Source organism: Protopterus annectens, chromosome 8.part0, assembly GCF_019279795.1.
Source record: "Protopterus annectens isolate FY-2018-M chromosome 8.part0, PAN1.0, whole genome shotgun sequence".
Lineage (NCBI taxonomy): Eukaryota > Metazoa > Chordata > Ceratodontiformes > Protopteridae > Protopterus > Protopterus annectens.
Window position 1 is genome coordinate 1779029583 of NC_056741.1, and position 24986 is coordinate 1779054568.

The window sequence follows — 24986 nt, forward strand, 5'->3', positions numbered from 1 at the left end:
GCTTGACTAAGCGTAGCTAAGCAACGGGCACACCAGCTCAGCTATGCTTAAACTTTATCGCATTTATAAAAAAAAATAATTTTTGCTATGTTATTTTATGTATACCCTTCAGAATATCCCTGCTAATGCTGAACCTGTTATTTTGTCAACATTCTGCTTTGCGGAACAATTGTCCTTTTTGGCTTTGTCCACATTCCTTACTCTGACATGTTGGGAGGTGTGTGCTACATGCTTATGCTACCTGTGTGGGTCTATATTATATTCTCGAAAGCCGACAATGTCGAATCTGATATTGTCGACATGAGAATATCGAATGCTCAGAATCTCGAGCATGTAAATGGAAATCTCCGTAAGGGGAGATTTCTGTTTACTGCAATGTAGTGTGGTCTCGGAGTTGGTATATTTAAGTAGCGTCGGGTGAGGGGGCGCAGCTAGGTTACTTTTTTTTTTTGTCTTTTTGTAAGGTCGATGTTTGAAGACATCGACCATATGGTGTCAATCATATGTTGTTCGATGGTTTCAAATGTTGATCTTATAATATAGACCCACATGTGTTATCTTAACAACTTTTGGCTTGGTAGAGATGATTGTCCCTTATGCCTTTGACCAGATTTGTTATCCTGACAGGTTGGGGGTGTTACAAGCATTCTCGATTGTTTTTAATTGCCGAAAAGCAATTCTGGAGTGCAGGGGGCATGTGTATTGTGAGAGCTCTGCTCTCAGACACACCCCCTGCACTTGTACATGGAACCATGTACATTTTAGAGCCTGGCAGCGGGCCTTCATAAATATGCATGGCGCACTGCCGTGCTGAACAGGAACAGCCCCTGCCATGCAGGAATAACTTATTCCTGCATGGCTGCTGTGTATGTAGGGCAGTACAGACATACACACTCACATATATACATAGATATATCTATGCTTATAAATCTAGAAATATATAAGATATATATATATATATATATATATATATATATATATATATATATATATATATATATATATACATATACATATTGTTCTACACAAAACAGCACGTGGGCCAACAGTTTTGCACACTCACATATATACATAGATATAGCTATGATTCTAAATCTAGAAATATATAAAATATATATATATATTGTTCTACACAAAACAGCACGTGGACCAACAGTTTTGCACTCTGCTTAACTAAGTGTGTGAGCATGGTCAGTGGCATTTTGGCTTGTTTACATGTTGCTTAGCAACTCACACATGGGAGGTGTACTGCTGACACCTGAGACTTTCTGTTGTGTAAACTGACTCCATCCCACACTTAGGTGTACTCCAGGCCAGGAATCTGAGATGATTTGGGGAACTCCAATCGGGATCTACCTACATTTATCTACAATTTCCAATTTCAATCACTGCATGCTGCATTTTACAGTCACCTTTCTCTTTCTGTCTTCTACATGTCATATGCTTATTTTTTCAATGTATTTAACAGCATGTGGCCAAGCTGTTGTGCAGACATGCCCAATCTGTAACACATTAAAACAGTATACCCAGTCTCAAGCCATCTGCATACAGACTGTAGAACAAGTATGATGTGAAAGATAGGTCTTCAGACAACTGTATAGAAATATGGACCCACTACAGAGCCCCGTGGGACACCCTGACAGTAACCATAAATATTACTTGTCCAATTTCTGTATACTTGCTATGTCCTATATGTAAGCCATGCAGCTATGCATCTCCTCTAGAGTGCATCAGTACCTAGTTCATCTGATGCATTGATCAGTGTGTTGTGTATGGGTCTATCAATTCCACATGAATCACATCACATTACAGCACATTCCTTCATTCACAACTGTTATTATATTGTAATACTACATCATGTTACAGGAGGTACTGGATGTGTTTTCTACATATGCATGCTGATATATGTGTTTATGTCCCAGCCTTAACAGTTCTGCTAATAAGTTATTGAAAAGTAACAATGTACTTATTAAACTGGTCTTACAACTGTGGCACAGATGCACATGTGTAATTAATAGGTGAAATAGAATCATACCTGTATAGCACACACAGAGAAAGGCTGTGCAAATATATAAATATTGCTGTTTTACATGCACACTAATTAGACACATCAGGATTAGAACCCTGGACACTATCACACAACTTACTTGCCTTATTCCTTTCAGCCACCGAGGTAGGTAGGTGAGCAACAAATCATTCATCACATCATCACCTGCATAAATATGCATTATGCTATTCTCAATTAAGTTGCACATAAAATTTATGTTCAGATTGTGCATTACTGTACTGATGCTGTGAGGCATACTACCTGTGTGAAAGGACATACAGCATAACATTAGTGTTATGGCAGTTACATGGGGACAGTGCTGTTTTGTGGGATGGGGAAGTAATACACATGTTCTACCAGGGCACATAGTAATCTTTTAGTCAACCTCCCTTTCCTACATGTCTCTTGAATGAAGTACCAGTAATCTGTTGCAGTGGTACTGCATGGATATTCCATGCATGAGGCTTGCTGACTACAAATGGTGATGTGCTAGTGGAATGGTTGTTGGTAATTACATATGGAGGTACTGTCTGTCCAAATAGGTCAATATAGTAGCTTGCATAGTGTACTCATTCCATAGCTATGATGACCTAACATAACAATCCACTATAATACTGTGTATGTTATGGACTTACCTTGCAAGTGCAACAGTTGACAAGGCTGTATTTCAGGGGTGACTCCGCATGATGCAAGCAGTACACAGCCAATACATGGATAGGTACAGGATGTGTGAGTTGGCTGGCATCACTGTTTACTATCTGTATGTGAGTAGGAGTGAGGTGTTACTCCCTAGGTTGTCAGTGAGTGTGCTATGCATTGTCTCTTAACCAAAACCAGGGGTTACTGGGCATGCCTACATCTGCCTAGAGGGACATCAGTAGGAGGTTCCACCTCCGAGTCCTTCTGTGACTGATGCTGTGGTGACCTAGGCACTGGTGCAGGCTATGTATCCCTTCCCTTTGCTGATCCTGCTGCAGCTGTTTCTGCAGGATCAGATTGTGTAGAATAGCACATACTGTGAATATCTGTGCACATGTGGCTGGGGTATACGGCAAGGCTCCACCAGATATATCAAGGCACTGGAACTGTGTCTTCAGAAGCCCAAACACATGCTCTATGATGTTCCTAATTTGTGCATGTGCCTCATTATATTTTTTCTTGGGTGTGTGTGTGCATTTCTGATGGGTGTCATCATCCATGTTTCCTGGACATAGCCGGCATCCCCCAGTAAATGGCCCTGTGGGATCCCCCCCCTCCCCGGCAAACATCTGCTACAGCTGTAATGTCTTCCAGATATGGAAGTCATGATAACTGCCAAGGTTGCCAGCTCACACATTCATGATAATCCCCTGGGCATTGCACATGACTTGGCAGTTGATGGAGTGGTATCCCTTACTATTAACATAGATTCTACCCTGCTCACCAGGTGGGCCATTGATGTGTACATGAATGCAATCTATGGCACCCAGTACTTTTGGATAGTGTGCTACATGGTAGAAGTGCTCCATATCACCTCACCTCAGGGTCAAAGGGAAAAAAAATGTGCTCACTAGCATGTGGGAGCATAGCATCCAGAACTTGGTGGAGGATTCTGGATGTAGATGCCTGTGACATGCCCAGCATGTCCCCAGTTAGTCTTTGAAAAGTACCTGTAGCTGGTATCCATTCCACTGGGATGGGTTCCTCTCTGTTGGCTCTGGCTCTGAGTTGAGGGTGGCAGAGCTCAGTGAGCTGTTGTAATATGTCCTTGTCCACCCTGTAGCACTCTATGATCTCTAGCTCATGTAGCTCCTGGTAGATTACCCTGGGCATGAACACTCTTCTCCTCTTTGGCCTAGGCCTATGGTTATCAGCACCAGCAGCACTGACTTCTACCTCTAGCACATACAGATGTAGAAAAGGTGCAGCAGCACCAAGCATTATTCAGTTTAAAATTCCCAATTCTGTACTCCACTGGTTCAGAGGACTGAGGGAAAAACAGAATTTAGGGTGTATGCATACTTTACACAGTTGTGGTGTAGCCCCACCATGTGGGATTGGCTAATTTGGATGCATGTCAGCTTCTTAGAATATAATTAACACAATTTAAAGGCAGTACTTATTTTTTTATCCATGGCACTTACTGTCGCAGAGCTTAGCATATATAAGGAAATATTCAGAATTTAATATTTCCAGTTTTAATTGATAGCTACCTATGTCACCACTGTGCCTTGGGGGGTTGGTAGCATGAATGAGCTTAGCTACATGGCACGCCAGGCAAACTTGTGAAGCTAGAATAAAACCTGCTAGAAGTAAATATGACACACCCTCCTGATGTTATCCACATTCACTGGGGCTGGGAACACCGTATAGGAGCCTACATGAAATGGATCTGCGGACACAGTTGCTCATTTTAGCAATTCAACAAATTCACCTCATTTGCATACATATTCATGCTGACAACCTGGAAACAACATGGACCATACCCATGTGTGCCAGGCAACAGCACGACTGCACCATTATATTGAGCCGATGCAGGGTCCTACAGTACATTTCTGTGACATACAAGTATTAACTTTTTTTTTTTTTATTATTTTTTTTGCATTAAGCTTGTTTGCATAACCCCAACAAGAGAGGATTAATACATAAAAATTAATATTGATTATACATTTCCCCTTGCATTTTTTCACATCTGTAATGTATTTTGGCCCAATATATCTTGTAAGATAAACTTGTCAGGGGAGTTATGTTCATATTTCTGGGCATTTTTATCTCCTACTGCCCATGTAGACTCCTGTACATGAAAAATTTCCACATACACTACAAACACGGGCACAGAGTCTACACAGAAGACATTCTGGTTGTTGGATCACTTCCCCTCCCTAATTTGCATATAATTCACCTGCTTAAGCAGGAATTTGAATTATACAGATCTTTCCTTGCTTCCACCCATTTGTACACCACTAAGTGAGGCTTACTGAATCTTAAATTGTTTGCTCTTGTGTACTCATCGCACCCAAAAAAAATTGTCTAGGGCTTATTGAATTCTCTCCATAGTCCCAAAATGTGCATTTTTACTGTAGGTTTCCTCATCATCCTACAGATTATTTTAAGAACTACATAGATTATTTTTTTCTCTGAGGTTTCACAACCAAATATTATTTCTGACCAATTGGGAAGGGACTTGATGATAACTGACACCAGATTTTAGAGATTTCATTTAATACCAAAGATTAATGAGTTAAGTTTATCCCCAGAATGTCCCATTATATTTGGTGTGGACTTTTCTAATGGAACATTTACCTGAATTTTTGGAACTATTTTTTGAAGCCTACATTTTTACAGGTCACCTCCAGGATACATGACACTACCAATTTTTTAGAACTACTTAAAGAAATTCATATTGATAATTCAAGTTACATGTGCACCCTTAATGATCAAGCCCTTTATTCTACACTACCCACTGGGCAGGCTTAACAGCTGCTTAATATTTTGTATAGTCACCCTTGGACAAATAACACTCCTGAACCTTCAGTCAACAATATCTCCAGTACCACCACTGACACTGCATCGCAAACCAATTCCTATTTAACTCTCACTAAACATTTTTCGCCTTTTGTCTCAGTCTCTCATCTACCTTCCACATGTCATTACAACCTGTTCTCCTTCTTACATAAAATAGCTATTGAGCAAAATCAAACTGTTCTCCCTTTGTCAACATTCTCTCATCAACTTCCTCTAGCTAGCAGTCAACTCTATTACTTACCCAGTTTCTATACTAATAAATAGCTATATAAAGGAAGCATATTTATTATTACTGTCCATAGGGGCAGTAACTCCACTGAAATATCCAACTTCAGATCAATTGCCATACTATCTCTCCTTTCAAAAATTTTAGAAAAAAATGTGTCCATAAAAAAATACTCCATGATTTCTTAAAGAAAAACTCTTAACTACCACACAGCATGGAAACCTCAACCAAGGACATTCTTAAAACAATTTTGACTCCCTTCTTCTCCCAGCAAGGAACTTGTCTTGGAAGTATGTGTTATTCCCAACCTTGTAAAACTTTCAAGTAGTAGATACCTACTAGTAGGTCACAGTGTGCCTCCCTGCCAGGTTAGCCTGCAGCCAAACCTCCCCTTATCCACCCCTTTTGGTGTCTTTTGACCAACCCTCCCTATCTATTTCTACACTTTTACTGTCTCACAATAAGCTGCCTCCCCCTTACTGAATATTAAGAGTGTGTTGCTTCTAACTAACTGCCCACTAGGTGGTGCTCCTCTACCTCCCTACTGTCCCTGCTTCTCCTGCCACTCTCCTCCTCATCTCACCTACCTAGTTCCACTGCTCCCCTTCTGCTGCCCTCTCCCCTACTATCTCTCACTGGACTACCTTTCCACAGTTTGTCTTCCACTCAGCAAACACCCATCTCAATCCCTTCTCACAACCTACTATCTTCTCCTACTGTCATTCTTCCATCTCCATACCCACAACTCTACTTCTCTGACACTCTCTTAACCTACCACACATCTCAGCAAACTTACCTTCTGCTCTTTCTCTCTCTCTACTGATTGATTTCCACCACTTCTTCTCCTTCTCTGGGCTCTTCCCGCTCCGTTCGCCCTACGGGCTCACTCCGCTCCCCTACCCTACCCCCAATTCCCACCCACCCCCAGTGACCCTAGACTTATACCCGCCTAGCCACTCCCCCAATATTCTCACCTCCAATCACATTTCCAGCTTCATTCCTACCTACTAACTCTCTATTACTTATTACAGCCACACCCATCCCCTACCATCCCACTTTCAACTAAGTTCCAACCCAGTTAAGCGCAACAAACTTAATATGCCTTTCACTCTTAAACTACCTTTCTCACTGCTACTACTTAACATCCTTCTTTTCTACTACACCCTCACTTCCTACGAGTATCTCATTCTCAACAAATCTCCTAAGTTATCTAAACACACTACCACTGTCCTACCTAAATCTGAACAAACCTTTACTAACCTCCTGTCTACCTGTCCTTTCCTTACCCCTCACTATCACAGAATACTTCATAACAGGTATCTCACAACAAAAAAGTACTACCTAATTATACCCCTTAAAAACTCTAAAGCATGTCCACTCCCACTAACACTCCTACTGTTACACGGGGACATTCATCCCAACCCTGGGCCTGATAATCCCATCAACCACTCCCTCACTAACCAAACTACCAACCACTTTAGTACTCCTTTCTCTCCTAACTCACTTACAATAGCACACCTAAACATTCGAAGCATTAACAACAAAATCACACAACTGCATGCTTTAATTGACCTCTACGCATTTGATATCCTCTGTCTTACTGAAACCTGGCTTAAACCAGGGACCAAAGACAATGAAATTACCCCACCTGGATATAACATTTTAAGGCAGGATCGCCTAAACAAAAAGGGTGGAGGAGTTGCCTTACTCTATAAATCTGAACTACAGGTGTCCTCAATCGACTCCTGCCGCCCTTACCTGCAAATGCTGAAATACTCTTCAGCAAATTCCAAATAAATAAAAGCAAAGCCATCTATATAATATGTTCCTATATCCCCCCTGGCAACAACTTAAATACACTTGAAAACATTCTTAGCTGGCTCTCCGAAACTTTCCTCAGGAAACCATAATACTAGGAGACTTTAATATTGATTGGAACTCCTGCATAACACCAAAACCCATCTCTCACCTTAACCTCTTCAATTTTCAACAAACCATAAACTCCCCAACTAGAATTAACAAAACGACCAATAAACAAGCCATCCTGGACTGGATATTAGTCAACAATAATCACCTCTTATATAAAACAGGAACACTCCCAGACAAAATCAGCGACCATCTCCTCACCTACATCACTAAACAAAAAAATAACAATTTCAAACAGGCTAGCTATCGTACTATACGTAGCAAAAAAAACTTTAACCTTCCTTCTTTCCGAAATGAACTCAAAGAATACAACTGGTCAGCTCTAAAATACCTCCCCCTAGATGAAGCTGTTACCCTATTCAACGACACATTTCTCAATATCCTTGACCATCACGCCCCTCTCGCTTAATCAGAATAGGATCCAAAGCAGCCCCTTGGCTTTCTAAAGAAACCAAGCAAACCATGCTATTAAGGAACAAACTATGGTCAAAATGGAGAACAACAAAAACCCAAACTGACCATCAAAACTTCAAACAACTTAGAAACAGCACAAAAAAACTCACCTATCTTGATAAAAAAAATTATTACCTTCAATATCAGCAAAACCAAAATCTTAGTCCTAAGAAATTCTGGTCAGGAATCAACAAATTGCTCCATCCAGGGAATACCAAAACACCTACTCCAACTAACCTAGCTCAAACCCTCCCAACATAATTGCCAATACATTCAACAACTTTTCTCTGAAACAGTCACCTCACTAGCAAACACAATGGCTCCCCCCACTTCCCCTCAAAAGACTTCTCCTCAAATAGATACCCCCACACTAAAATTTAAGACAGTCTCCACTACCTACATATGTAAATTACTCTCAAAGCTGAAACCATGCACTCCATCAGCCGACCAACTACCAGCCGAATATCTACAACTAGCAGCAGCAGAACTAGCATACCCAGTCTCCATCTTAATTAATAGAACAATAACCGAATCAACTATTCCTTCCCTCTGGAAGGTCTCCCACATCATTCCTCTGCATAAAGGAGGAAACACTAATGAGCTTACGGATTTCCGTCCCATAGCCCTTCTATCACCTCTATCTAAAATTATGGAACGTTGTATACACCAACAACTTTTAAATCATCTCTTACATAATAGCCTACTAGCAGACTCCCAACACGGCTTTAGACCTTTCCATAGCACTTCTACTGCTCTTCTCTCCTTCACAGACAATATCAACAAAATCGCAATAACAACCTTTTCTCCTCTGCTTTATTTCTCGACCTGTCTAAAGCCTTTGATATGGTGAATCATCAACTTCTGCTACACACTTTGAAATCTCTCTCACTTGACTCTATGGCATTGCACTGGTTTGACTCTTACTTGAAGGATAGAAAACAAGCTGTGCTTTGGGCCAGCCATCTATCTTCTCAGCTCCCAGTCACTATCGGTGTCCCTCAAGGATCCATCCTAGGTCCCCTTCTTTTCTCCATATTTATCAATAACCTATCTATTTCACTCCCAACATCCACATGTATTCAGTATGCAGACGATTCAACTCTCATCTGCTCTGCTGGATCTCCATCTGAACTCCATTCTTCTTCCCAAAAAGTCTTTACAGCAGCAGAAAAATGGTTCCAACATATCTGTCTCCTCCTCAATCCCAAAAAAAACAAATTATTACTTTTCTCACCTACCCCTAAGTCTACCCCCTTCTCCTTCTCTATTGTTTCTGATAATGGCACTATCATTACACCTGACCTTTCAACTAAACTGCTAGGTTTTACAATAGATAATCAACTGAACTTTGATTCCCACATTAACCTAACCATCAAAGCTGTAAATAAAAAGATAGGTGCCCTCTATAGACTTAAGCCCTTTCTTACACCGACTAGCAGGGTGTCTCTAGCCCAAACACATCTCATCTCTACATTACTGTATGCCTCCCCATCCTTTATCAACCTTTCAAAATCAAACCTTCAGAAACTTGCCACAACCTACCATAACATTGCCAGATTTGCCACAGGTTCCCCATTTCGTACCCATCATTGTGATAATCTCAAAAAACTCAGCTGGCTTGAACTTCAAAATCTAATTCTCCTCCACCAGTTAGTTATCACCTATAAAATTCTCCATTACCCTAATAATACACCAATACTTAATAACCTTGTCACCCCTACAAGAATCTTACTTCCCTCCGCTCAGCAAACAAACTGCTAGTCACTACTCTCAAATCACACAATAAAGCTGGCGACTCCTTGTTTACAAATGTTGTTGGCTCTTACTGGAATAAACTTCCCATAGAACTGACCTCCCTAGGCTCATCAAAACTTTTCAAGAAACAACTAAGGCACCATTTCAAATCCAACTGGCTATGCCCTTGTTCTAATCCTGACTGACTTTAGTGCCCAACTCTCTTTACAACTCCCTCCTCTACTTTCTCTGCTTGTCTCTACTACTTGTATCACTCCTCCTCTGTAGCTCACCTTATATCCACTTAGATATTACTTTTCCTATAACATCTTTTCTCTTTACTCAATACACCTCTGGATCCTGTCATCTACCCTCTCACTTACACTCACACTTTGCTCCCTGCCATGCAATTCTATTTCTTAGAACTGGTGCCCTGGCACAAATGTATTATCTTAGCTGTCAATACTATATAGTATAGACCTTTGTATGTGCTACCTCTTTCTTCCTTTCTTTTCAAAACTTACTACTCCTGCTTCTCCTAATAACATGGGATTAGGAATTTCTACTCAGTATTTAGTATTTTAAGTATTATACATATTCTGTAAAAATGATGTAATTCAAGAACTGTACAATTCTGTAAATATGTTTCTGTATTGTTAATATCCTACATTCAATTAGTTCATCAATCCTTATAAGTTGTATCGTATAGTAATGTTTTTTATGTAATGTACCAGTTATAGTGGAGCTTTTCTCCTCGGGCCTCTGCTGAAAATGGACATGTATCCAGCCAGACTAGCCCGGTCAACAAATGTAAAATAAAATAAAATAAAATAAATAAAAATAAATTTAGATCTCCACATAGTACAAATACTGTCTTCATATCCTTAACTGACCCCATCAACAAAGCCAAAGGTAAATTTGTCTCATCTCTTTTCCTAGATTTGTCAAAATCTTTCAACAGTTTCTCACAACAACTTCTTGCTGCAGTTATCCTCTCTAGATTCATCTGACTGTAACCTTCAATGGGTGTCTGATATATATCAGCCTGTCAATGGCACTCTGCTCTTTCTCCTGACCTACCTGTTGGCACCAATGTTCCTCAAGGCTCTTTGTCCCCCTCCTTTTCAACATCTTTATTAAAATCTGCATACACCTTCTAAACAGGTTACCCTTCTACAATATGAGGATGACCCACTGTCATATGCTCTGTCAGTCTTACCCATCTGCAAACTATAACACAAGATGCCTTAACTCTATAGACAGCTGGCTTCATCACAGTTGACTCCCACTTAATCAAAAAAAAATAAGCTTCTATTATTAATTTAAAAACTGCATACCCACGAAAAACATATCTTTAAAACATCATCTCTAAATAATACCAAAATTGAAGATGTCCCATATACCATAATACTTGGTATGATAATATACAACAACCTTAAGTTAGAGTGTCACATTACTAACTGTACTCTCTCTCTCTCTCTCTCTATACACACACACACACACACACACACACATATATATATATATATATATATATATATATATATATATATATATATAAAACAAAAACTAGGAGTGTTGTATAGGTATAAGTAAAGTAAATTCCTTTCTAATCCCACTACAGTAACTGTAAACAGAGCATTAGTCCAGATAAAGTCACTTTAGGTAGCAGATCTAGGAGACTATCTCTCTCTCTCCCTCTGATCCCCTCCCCGCTGAAGGAATAAAGACACCTTGTTGAAGTTTCAAATAGTTTACTCAGTTAAGCAGGTAGTTGGATGAGTGTTCTTGTTCTAATACATTATGTTCTACAGGTCAATTATTTAAAGCTAGTTGTAGACAATGGTGGCAGGGTTCCAGGGAGCTGATAGGAGGAACATGGAACCAATCCCAGGGCATAGAGGTTAGTCCCTTATTTGAATATTCCTGAAAGACCGTGAGGTCAAAAAATGAACTTCAGAGTAAACAGAATAACAAAATAATGCAAAAGTCCAATAATACCAGTGTGTGCTGAATAAATGCTTCTTGAACCAAAAAATAAATCCAGTAAGCAAAAGTAAGATGAAGCAACACCAGGCTATCATAAAACCAGCAACAGTTTATTAAGGAAACAGGCACAGGCAAAGACATAAAGTGCTTTCACAGTATTACAACTGCTTCATCAGATGCATAAAATCTAACTAATTCAATGCCCATTAAATAACAAAGTGAAAAAATCACATGACATCCTAGTAAAACTCTTAAAGAGATAACATTTTAAATTTATACAGTACTAATAGTAAACATAAATAAAAAAGGTGAATGTGTATAAAAGGTGGGGGGTTGAAAGGGAGTTTGTTAAAACTCCCTTCTTATTTAAAAAGAGGACGTGCTTTCAACATTGGTTTTAATGGTACTTTATCATTAAGTCCTGAGCCTGGATCTGCTCTTAATCTAATAATCCATTTACTTTCTAAACACTCTGTTTTATTTCTAATATCACCTCCCCTGAGACTCTCCTGCACCATATCTATAACTTGAAACCTAAATACATGCTGTGGGGAAGTGTCTGCTATATGTTTAGCTAATGCATTCCTAACCATAGTATTTCTTAAATCATTCAGATGTTCTCTTGCCCTTTCTTTCTGTCTTCTGTCCGTTTTACCTACATAAAATTTACTGTAGGTTTTACACACCGCTAGGTAAACCACATGACTGCTGTTACAAGTTAGCTTCCACTGAAAATTTATAGACCTTGTTCTGGTCTGGGTGAAAAAAAAATCACCTGCTTGATCTATATAACTGCAGAAACTGCAGTTATAACAAGGTCTAGTATTATTTTTATAAGAATCATGTTGTTGTTTCTTGCTATTATACCCCATAAGACACTTGGGGTAACATAGCAGCTGACCTAAAGATTTATCTTTCTTATAAACTATGCTAAGACATTCACCTATTATAGCTTTCAATTCTGTGCTTGTAGTCATGACACTCCAATGTTTTTTAATAATGTCAATTACAGCTTTAGAGTCCTTGGAATATATTACTGGTACCCTGCACCTAAGCTCATCTACCTTATTGACACGTGCAGGTGGATCTGAGGAAAAATAAGGCCTTCCTTCATTCCCTCTTCTTTGGATTATTTCAACTAGCTTATCAGATACTTCCTTTTTTATCATACCCCCTTGCTACAAACCTTTCTTCTAGATCTCTCAGTTCTTTCTTAAAACTTTCTTCACTAGCATTAACTCATGATGTTCTTTTAGCTTACCCCTTCACCACATTATTAAAAATAAAACGTGGGTACATACTACTTCAATGCAAGTAAGTATTCTTGTAACAAGGTTTTCTGTATGTCATAATATATATTGCCCCATCTTCCTTAACCTTCACTAACACATCCGGAAAACTAACCTCCCGATCTGGACAAGTTATCACAAACTTTAAAAAGCTTGTGCTGATAATATAATTATAAAAATCTGACAATTCCTTGATATCGTGCCTTCCCATATGAAAAACAGGTCATCCACGACTCTTCTGTAGAAAATGACATGTTTGCCTAACATATTACCTAATACATGTTCCATCTCCCATGCTACCTAAAACATGTTCCATCTGCCATACTACCTAATACATGTTCCATCTCCCATTCTACCTAATACATGTTCCATCTCCCATAGTACCTAATACATGTTCCATCTCCCATGCTACCTAATACATGTTCCATCTCCCATACTACCTAATACATGTTCTGTCTCCCATACTACCTAATACATGTTCCATCTCCCATTCTACCTAATGCATGTTCCATCTCCCATAGTACCTAATACGTGTTCCATCTCAAATGCTACCTAATACATGTTCCGTCTCCCATACTACCTAATACATGTTCCATCTCCCATGCTACCTAATACATGTTCCATCTCCCGTACTACCTAATACATATTCCATCTCCCATTCTACCTAATACATGTTCCATCTTCCATAGTACCTAATACATGTTTCATCTCCCATGCTACCTAATACATGTTCCGTCTCCCATACTACCTAATATATGTTCCGTCTCCCATACTGCCTAATACATGTTCCATCTCCCATACTACATAATGCATGTTCCATCTTCCATACTACCTAATACATGTTCCATCTCCCATACTACCTAATACATGTTCCATCTCCCATGCTACCTAATACATGTTCCATCTCCCATACTACCTAATACATGTTCCATCTCCCATGCTACCTAAAACATGTTCCATCTCCCATACTACCTAATACATGTTCCATCTCCCATACTACCTAATACATGTTCTGTCCCCCATACCACCTAATACATGTTCCATCTCCCATAGTACCTAATACATGTTCCGTCTCCCATACTACCTAATACATGTTCTGTCCCCATACTACCTAATCCATGTTCTGTCCCCCATACTACCTAATACATGTTCCATCTCCCATACTACCTAATGCATGTTCCATCTCCCATACTACCTAATACATGTTCCGTCCCCCATACTACCTAATACATGTTCTGTCCCCCATACTACTTAATACATGCTTCATCTCCCATAGTACCTAATACATGTTCCATCTCCCATACTACCTAATACATGTTCCATCTCCCATACTACCTAATACATGTTCTGTCCCCCATACTACCTAATCCATGTTCTGTCCCCCATACTACCTAATACATGTTCCATCTCCCATACTACCTAATGCATGTTCCATCTCCCATACTACCTAATACATGTTCCGTCCCCCATACTACCTAATACATGTTCTGTCCCCCATACTACTTAATACATGCTCCATCTCCCATAGTACCTAATACATGTTCCATCTCCCATACTACCTAATACATGTTCCATCTCCCATACTACCTAATACATGTTCTGTCCCCCATACTACCTAATACATGTTCCATCTCCCATACTACCTAATACGTGTTCCATCTCCCATACTACCTAATACATGTTCTGTCCCCCATACTACCTAATACATGTTCCATCTCCCATACTACCTAATACATGTTCCATCTCCCATACTACCTAATACATGTTCTGTCCCCCATACTACCTAATACATGTTCCATCTCCCATACTAGCACGATAGGATTGGAGTAGCTATTGGCACATGAAAAGTTAAAATGTGTAAGCCAACAGCCATGAAAGTTTGAGAACTGATATAAAGGTTTCCATTAGCAACTATTATTAGGATTTAAACCAAGGTTTGTTTGAAATGTGTGTAAAACAAAACTTTTAAAATCAGTAAACAGCTTATGTACTAGTGGGATATGAAAATGTATTATTTATAAAAATGAATGATCTGTGTCTATGGTGGTATGCAAATGTAGTGCATTTTTTGCTGGTCAGACTTCTTGAACATGGAAAGAATGCATACCTTCACATGCAAGTGCTATACAGCATAAAATGGAACATAACGCCTTATTTTAACAAGCTTGAAACATTCTAGTACATACTACACTTTCACTTATTAAATAAGAGTAAATGTACAGTGTACCAGTATTTATTTATGTATTTTATTTATTGATATTTGTTTAATGGGAAAGTCTAGCAGGGCCAAAAGCGCCAATTTTAAGCGGAGGTCCAGGAGAAAAGCTGCAAATGCAAAATTTACATAAAAATCAAAAAAATAAGCAAATATAGAAAGAGTGAATGATACAGAAAATCTCCAAATACAAGTTTTCAATTGCAAAAATAAATAAACAAAGACTTAATGATGCATGAGCATACATTTGTTTTGGCTGGCACTGAGTTCTTGGCCGTAAAGAAAAAGTGTGGATAAGTAATTCTGGGACTCTTTACTCTCTGGGACTGAATGAATCTTTATAAGAACGTTGTTTTGGATGTTTATTTTCTTTTTGGATTCATGTTTATTTTTTAGACACATTCAGATCAATTTTTTTTCAATATACCTTTTAACCAGCAGAAAGTGCTATAGTAGTTTATTTGTAGGTATGCCTTTTATGTATTATGTTTTATTTAGGTACATTTCTATAAAACTTAGCAACTGATTTTTCTAAAGTCTAATTTGTTTCTTATGAGATTTTTAGATGCGTACTTTAATATTTTATATGTATATCCAAAGATACTGAATTATTCAGGCTTGGTAGTGACATTTACAGTAATTTCTTATGTCTGTGTATAGTCTTGATTTTGTGTGGCTGTTTAAAAGTCACATGGCTCTATCTTATTTATAGAAATGTCACAGTGCCTTAGGGTTTTTATTTAACCACAGACAAGGCCGACAGGTGAAACTGGTCTGCTGACAGGTGAAACTGGTCTGCTTCTGTTTTGTGTGTAAATCACAAAGAAACTGGAACACAGAAGTGATTTAATAACTATTACTGGACCAACAAAGGTTTTACAAGTACTACAGCTTTCATACACGCAGAAGCCATATGTGTGTGTTGTTTTACAAACTGGAACCCCAAAAAGGCACAAGACAATGTAAGCTGTAAAAAGAAAACACATATGTAAGTGAGTGCTTTCATACCTTTATTTATTAGGACTTCATCATTCTTCATTGAGATTAAGTCCTAATTAGTAAAATGATGAAAGCACTTAATTACATGTGCGTTGTTTTTTTTTTCATTTGAATTATCCTTGAACAACCCAAGGTGTCTTGTGCTTTTTTGTGTTTTGCTTAATACTTTGCATGGTTTGGCTGGGCAGTTTTACTAGGAATTACTTGTATTCAGATCTGTATTCTTCAATTATTTGCACTTGGATGTGAATACGTACATGTGTATTTAGACTTATATACAAACACGTATATCGAGTATGAAAGGTGTCAAGTCTATAGTGATTTCCATGCTTTTGGCTCTAGTATAGGTGACAGTAGAATGTTTGGTAAGTGTACGTATGAGGTTGTATATAATTTGTTTACTTGTGGACCTTATTTCTTTAACTTACCTTGTCCATTGGAAAGGCTCAAGATCTGGTAACGGTGCTGTGTTTTAAGGGTATATGCACTTTACCACACACCTGTGAGACCACAGAATATATGTATATATATATATATATATATATATATATATATATATATATATATATATATATATATACAAAGTTGGGAGGATAAACTAACCCATGGGTGTACTGATAGGCTTGCTCAATTATTCAAAAAGTGTTCTATGAGTGTAAAAGTGTGAAGTATGCAATATAATGTTTTGTGGTCTGATGTGATGGATAACACTGCATGCATTTTTAGTAATGAATGCTGTGTGGATGTTTGAGTGGGATGTCATTTGATGTGCTGTGGTTGTGATAGGCTACGTATGTGATCAATTTCGACATATAACAATTGACATTCACGGCATCAACAGCTCAGCATACATGCTCAGATCATAACCTTTTAGCATGCAGTCACAAACAGTGTTGCCCCAAGGCCCTCAACATACATTGCTAATTAAATATGCACAATCACCTGTGAAGATGCACATTCCCCAACCCTGGGGGTTAGCAGTGTCGCACACCTTTTGTCCATTTGTTTTGTCAACCAAAGTGTGTTAACAAAACAGATTTTGACATTTGGGAGTTGAGTTTATTTTAAGCACTCCCCTCTCTCCCTCCCTCTCTCTCTCTCTCTCTCTCTCTATATATATATATATATATATATATATATATTTTTTATTATTATTATTATTTACTTGTTTATATAAATATACATGGGAAATAAAAACGGAGGTCATGAGACAGAGAACACGGATGATACTAAGCAAATCAAGAATGAAAATGCTGCCCTTATGATGGCATTAGAAGCCTGCATAGCAAAGGCAACTTTTTTTGTAATTGGTCCTCAACATGCAGGCCACTAAAGTTCAGAAATGTTGAGATGATTTGACCCTGCATGCAACTCGATTTCAGCACATACAAGGATGGCTTATAGACAAGGAGGGCTGATGACAAAAATAATAACCTTTGTTTACAGGCCTGTCTGAGGGAAAGAAGAAAGGGGACGTGTGCTTTCTTGGAGTGTGCTTTAACAGAGCCCCTATATTTAGACTATGTCTACCTATAAAAATATATCCTTACAACCACCGTGAGCACCTAGTGTGGCCTCATGGCAGGTAGCATTCAGACTGATATGTGAGTTGGACAAACTGAAGTTGTTACTTCAAGTCAAAGAGGGGAAGTCCTTTCTCCTACTGGGATAATATGTCCACTTGTATCAGGATTTTGACCCAGAGGTATTAAAAGTTAGAAATGCTTTTGGTGCTGTGCGATCCTTGTATTATCAAAATGGAGTGTCATCCAGATTGAAATACCCAGCTATCATGCAGATTAAGTGGAAAGGTGACAAAAGACTTTTAATACTCTAGCAGAGGCTCATTCTTTTCTGAGTTCTAAATTGCTTCTGGTCATGATAAACAATGACAAACCAGAGACTGGTGGAGGGCCACATACAAATCTGGCACGTAGGACACAGAACAGGTAGCTAAGTATCTGGCATTCGGGCCGTCTGAGTGCTACCCTGGCAGGGATAACCCAAATGTGATGACTGAAATAGTGAAACACGAAGAACATCAGGTAGACTCACTAAATTAATGCAGTAAGAAAGCCATGAGTACAGGAAAATATATCGCAGTCATGATGTGTGAGGCTGTGACACCTAACAGGGACAAGTCTAAAGTGCACAGATGAAATAATCAGCTCAAGAATGATTGCCAAGGAGACAAAAGTACTCAACCAAACAGCGTTTTCCTGTGGATGGTCTTAAAAACAATATTTCACCCCATTAATGGAAACAGTCCAGACAGACAACAGTGAAATACAACCTGACAGATGACACTATAGAAGAAACATCCAAGCTGGCTGACATTCACCCTCAGAAAGGAATAGGAACATTTATTACTAAGACAACTTCATATTTAACACAGGTTAAACAGAAAGGTGCAGCTGAATAAGGGTAAGTAAGATCTAGGGCAGGCTGGCTTACTACATCTGTGTGATAGTGTGAAAGGCTTGTCTTGTGTAGACACTAAGTCGCATGTGTGATGGGTCTCCAGGGGAAGATTAACCATCAATATTGGATGTTAATAATGTTTGAACTTTAATCCTGGTTCTTTTCTTTCAAGAGGAAAGTGCCTATAGCTATTGTATTTACTGTTTTTGTTGTTATTCATTGTTCTTTCTACACTGCACATTAACTATAGCACTTTCCCAAATTTAGCGGTGACATGTTTAATAATTTTTCATTATTTTTTCCCTCTCTGCAAAGTGTTCAGCATTTCATCTATTAACATTTGTTTTTTTTCTTCCCCCTTCAAGGGTAGAGCACTAAAAGACTGGATTACTAAAGACAGGATAGATATTTGTTTCCAAGAATGTAAAACTGCCAAGAGACATAGCCAGGTACTTAGGTTTGGGATGGGCCATTCTTGCACAACTTAAATATATTGGCCAAAGCAGAAATATTTATTGGTGTCAGGAAAAACTTTGGATGGATAGTCATTCATAAGTACAAGAATCATGCAGAGCACTGGGCAATGAGAGAGTTCCAAACTACTGAGGGGATGCTAACCATCACTTCGGTATATCACCCTAACATTGATAAACTGGAGTTCTTTTCTAACTTTTTTGGGAAGGCAATGGCAGTCATGGGAAACTATCCAAGCATGGAGGGAATCAGTTAAGACAGAACTTGATTTGTAAATGGATAAAAGCTAGACTCCTATCTTAATGGAATAAGACAATTATAAATTTAGGGAGGCAGGTAAGAATAGCTTGGGAGAAAGGTGGGATCAGCAGGTTAGAGATACAAAGAAGCCTTAAAGGCACTGAATATCATGTATTATAACAGAGCTAAACTCTACCTGGAGAGGGTATTTCTTTGATCCTGGGCAGATGGCAACAAGAATGGTGCATTATTGGTGTATAAACAGTATTGCAGAAGAAGATACATGTATATTATGAAGATTCATTCTAGCCTTCATAATAAACTTGTTATTTCCAGCAATGAGATTAATGTAGCCTTTTAGGGCTACTATTAGAGTCCTTATGAGCAGGCAAAAAGTAACACAGTGGTATGTAATCACATCACCAAGTTATTTCTGCATATTGATTTGGCCAAGCTTCTCACAACACAACAGGAAAGGCTAAGACAACCAATAACTAAGGAAGAGGTATTCAAGGCTATCACACACTCTCCTAGAAGGAAGGCTCCAGGCCCAGATGGCCTTAACAAAGAGATATATGTTTTGCTGAAGGATTTAATATCCTCAAGAATGACATGTATGTTTGTACAGTTTCAAAATCAGGGATGGATAAATCCCTCTTAACAAACTTCAATCATTACAATACTACCTAAGCCAGGTAAAGACCCCTCCAAGGTAAGTAACTATAGACACGTTTCTACCCCAAATTCATATATTAAATTATATGTGAAGATCCTAACAGGTAGAATCAAAGGCGCTATCCCTAAGGTCCTGTTTCCTTGTCAAGCAGGATTTGTTCCTAGTAGAAGTAGTGTCGACCATCTAAGAATGTTACAGGGTCTTAGCAATTCACCAAACCAGCAATTGCGGTCCAAATTGTTTTTGAGAAAACATTTAACACAATACAGTGGAATTACTTGGGGGAAGTTCTCAGGCATATAAGTTTTGCTGTAGAACTTACACGGGAGAGTCAAGCTCTATATTATGAGTCAAGCATGAGAATGTTAACTAATGGGTTATCACTTGGATTTAATCTGCAGAAAGGCAACCCCCAAGGCTGCCCTCTATTCCTTTTACTACTATTTTTATTAGCTACTGAATTGCTCAGTAGGCAGCTCATGTCAAATCATAGTTTGAAAGGCTGGAAGCTTTTTCGAGTAGAGACAAAAGTGCTTTTGTTTGTGGATGAATGTATGATTCTTTCTTAAAATTCTGTAATGATTTCTCCAGGCTGGATCAGTTGCTAACAAAGTTTGCAGAGTTATCTGGTATAAAGATAAATAATAAACAAAATAAAAGTTTACCCAGACAGTCCTGCAGCAAAGATGTAGAAACTCAGCAATCGCCTAAATCCCTACAGGTGGGCCTCTTCATGTATTACATATTTAGGCATATGGTTTCATCTATACTGTAATATCATGCTCTATAATAATCTGCAATCTATCTGGAATAAGCTATATGCAAGAATGCATGGTTTGCAGAAGATAAAAGTACCCTTTATGGGTAGGATATGCATTGTTTGCAGAAGATAAAAGTACCCTTTATGGGTAGAATAGTGGTGGTTAAAAAGATTGCATCCCCACAGCTGTTTTATACATCCAGGGAGAACCCACACCAGCTAACTATCCCCTTCAGGTTTTGCCCTACTTGTACCTCTACCAGTCTTGGGCAGGGCAAAAAATCCCTAATGAGTCAGAAAGCTTGCACAGTCTTTGTACACAAACAGTTTCACTTATAAGAAGTTATTGACAGAGGTGTAATTACCAATGATGTCATCTCTGGAAAGCACAGCATTAAACTTCATTTCATACAGATCTGAAACTGTGACATTCCATCCCGTCTTCTTTAAGGATTCCACTGCTGCATCTTTCAAAGCACTGTTAAAAGATGTTTTCTCTTGGTGTGCAAAAACTATCAAGGCATTCTTCTCTAAAAAGGAAACATGAAAGAGCATTGCATTAGTCCCATATTATTTGTATTAAAGCAATCTAAAACACTTTAGTCTTTGTAATTCTATTTCTGGATTTTTCTATCTATATAAAAGTACCACCTTAAACAACATACAAAAGCAATAAATCAATGTTTCACATAGCAATACAGTCTAAACACTTGTCTCATATACTTTGAAAGAGTTTTCATTTTTAGTATGATATTTTGCTCTATAGATAGTGAAAAACTGAACACCATTCTGTTTATATGTAGCAAAGACTTAGTTTCATGTAAAATATCTCTTCCTGCATTTTCATTAGCTTAGCCCACATGCTAATGATTGTAACCAGAAAAAGAGAAGAACCCCTCTCACACAGTACAAATAAATCTGTGCACTGAAGAAAGGAGTAACATAACTGCCACAATCTGGAGGGCTTACTATATATAATAAGTGTTTGATCCTGTTTGCAAGTCCTAAAATTTCAAAAAATAAACCGCAAATCAAACAAGAAAGAAGGAATTCTGAAACTCACTGTTACACCTTTAAAACTTTTTTTGCACCTCCTCTAACCTCCACTATTTCTTTATACTTTTTGTTGTGTCTTTCGGGTTTGCCCGGTTAGGGGTCGCCACAGCGGAACTCCGGTCCGCTAATGATTAGCAGTAGATTTTTACATGCCGAGTTGCCGGCCCTGACGCACAACCTTCAACGAAGGTACGCCCATTCACGCATGTCTCCACACAGAAGACACTCTAGCTGAGAATCGAACAGGACAACGTCTTACTGTGAGGCGACAACGCTACCGCAGCACCACCACCGCAGTTATAGCAATGTAGTATCCTGAAGTAAGGGGAATACTCTGAGATACTACTGCTACTTTTTCACTTTAATTTTCATTATTTCAAACCTGCAGTTATTGTCTCTGTAATATAGGGGGCTTGTCCCTCCCTGCAAAAAAAATGTTTAAAGGAGAACAGTGATTTTCTAAATTCATTCTTATCCATGTGTTTGGTCTTTTTTTCAGCTTTTCAACCCTCGACATTTTGAGTGCCAGCATTTCACATGAGAGCCATTGTAGAATCTATTGCAATGTGATATGCACTTCTGAATCCTTCCAGAATGTAAAATGCTTTACTGCCAATTGCACCAATATATATCATGTTACATGCCTTCATGTCTTCTATAAATTCTACTGTTAACTGTAACTGTGCAATAACCAGGTTAGGGCTAGGGTTAGGGTTAGCACACACGAGTAAGATGATGAATAATGACAAGACCAATGCCCACCTCCTGGTTTGAATGGAGAAAAAGAAACTTAGGTGAATATAGTTAGCTATAGACAGATTTGGAGGATGATATTCTGATAACAGAGAACTTACAAAAAATGAGGTAGAGCAAAATGGAGAAGTGCAAATATTGCAATGATTAAATAGATGCCAAGCACAAATGCAGGCTAAGAATATAATTTCCTTATCTCAGGGGTCATCTTCCTCTCTACCAAACAAGCCCTACTTTGCCATATGTAAAAAAGGTGATTTAGTTGCTTCTCCCTGTCTGGTAAACCCCAAAGTAAACAGTTACCTGCATCACACACACCATAAAAAGAAAGTAACAGTGAGAGATACTGACACTGTACATTAACATTCCCTTGCAATGCAAAGGACATGTGGTGACTTTACATCCTCATACAAGTCAAATACTGTGATCCCTGACAATACAGACATACCCTTCCAGTGCAAATAAAACACCTGGTGCATGTAAACTACTCAATGTCAAACATGTGAAAGAGGACAACAGAAATACCTGCTTACATACTTAATCTTATCAGCAACAGAATGAGGAACTATTACTGCACCTTCCTTAAAAAAAAACTGCAGATAATTACATGAATATGTAAACAAACACAAGGCTGATGCATTCTGTCTTACAAATGGTAGCTTTCCAATTTACTGAGTGAATTTAGTCAATTATCATATTATTTATGTATTTATTTAACTTTGTTAACTGGGGTAAAGCATTGATCACAAATGATCGATTTTAGTCTCAGCTCAGGACCATTATCCTACTTATGACACAAGGCAGTACATGTAATCTGCACACTTTCAACATACAGATGCATAAGTGAACACTTTACATACTCTACCCACCGTTCCAACTATGCAGCATCCAAACATTCCCTCTCTCATGTTGAAACACAGAACCCTGCACCTACTTTGTCTGTAGCACATTTTGACTATGATGTGCATTGCTATTGCTTTTCCTTTATATTTCATTTATCCATAGGGTGTGGTTACTTTGGAATATATACTTTTGACTTCTGTAAGTATTGCTGACCTTCACTCTTCTTGGTCAGCCTTCAAGGCTTCAGTCACACCAGAACAAATCTTGCACAAAACTATTAAGGCGCATGTCATCTTGGTTGCTATAGACTGTGCTTCCAACCACCCTTGGTTGGCTTCCAGTTGTTTACTTATACCAAAACTAAATGTTTTATGTGCTTTATAACAACTGTTTTACTATTATTATGTCATACTTAGTTACTTTATCAATTTTTTGAACTTACGACTTGAACATGAAATCTTCTAGTGAAGTGAGAAAAGGAGCCTGACATGTGCACAGTGAAAGACCATGTGATTTCATGTGTATACTTTCCAATTTATAAGTTTATTAAAATATAGTCTGTAGGATATAAACTGACTTATTGTTGTGAAGAAATGCATAATAGTTGACATTTTTCAATAACATGCATTATTTCTTATGAATTGACACAGTTACACTGAAGTTCCTGCATAATGATTACATAATTAGGGTTCATTTTAGTATCTGAATAATTAGTTAGTCTGCTTGGAAACTTTTTAACAGTTTGTAAGGTATGTGTGTATTGCGGTTATACTCAATTTAACAATACAGCCATTTTAAGTATGTTGTATGTTCTAATGTCATCTGGTGGTTTAAACATGTAATCTAGCATTCAATGGTCCCTTTGTGAGAATTCCCATCCTGATCAATTCTATTATATTAAGAACAGATTGCTTAATGTATGATCTTTTATATCACATTTAAACTGTGTTTAATCACAGTTTCTTGAGCTAAAACTGAATTAAGATAAACACAGTTTCTTGAGCTAAAATAAACACTAAAATAAACACTGCATTAATGAGGTTAAGAATAGGCATACAAGATTCTCTTTATATAAATTCCTGTGATGTCTGCAATCATATTTTAATGCTTGTGCCCTAATATACCACTTGAACACTGGGGGAGATACTGCTTAGTGCACCCCCTTTCCCCCCATCCTAGCCTTTTTACAGCATCTAGACACATTGCTTTATTCTTCAGCTTTTTCTACATCTTTTCAACACACCCTCTCTAGACAAACCTGCATTGTATTAAGTGAGGAGAAAATAACTAAATTAAGCCAGGGGGTCTTGGAGTCACAATGTCAAAGAAGTTATAGCATTCTGGAAGCCCCAAGGTATATTTTAGTGCTTTTTCCCCCCAA

At 38.2% G+C, this 24986-nt stretch overlaps 1 protein-coding gene across 1 annotated transcript in view; it reads right to left on the reverse strand.

Annotated features, from left to right (window-relative positions):
• LOC122809635 (NAD(P)H dehydrogenase [quinone] 1-like) overlaps positions 1–24986 on the reverse strand; it is a 363133-nt gene that overhangs the window by 284711 nt on the left and 53436 nt on the right. Inside the window, exon 2 of the mRNA XM_044081272.1 lies at positions 21319–21483. Within this exon, the coding sequence (XP_043937207.1) occupies positions 21319–21483 (165 nt within the window). The remainder of the gene's footprint in view (positions 1–21318; positions 21484–24986) is intronic.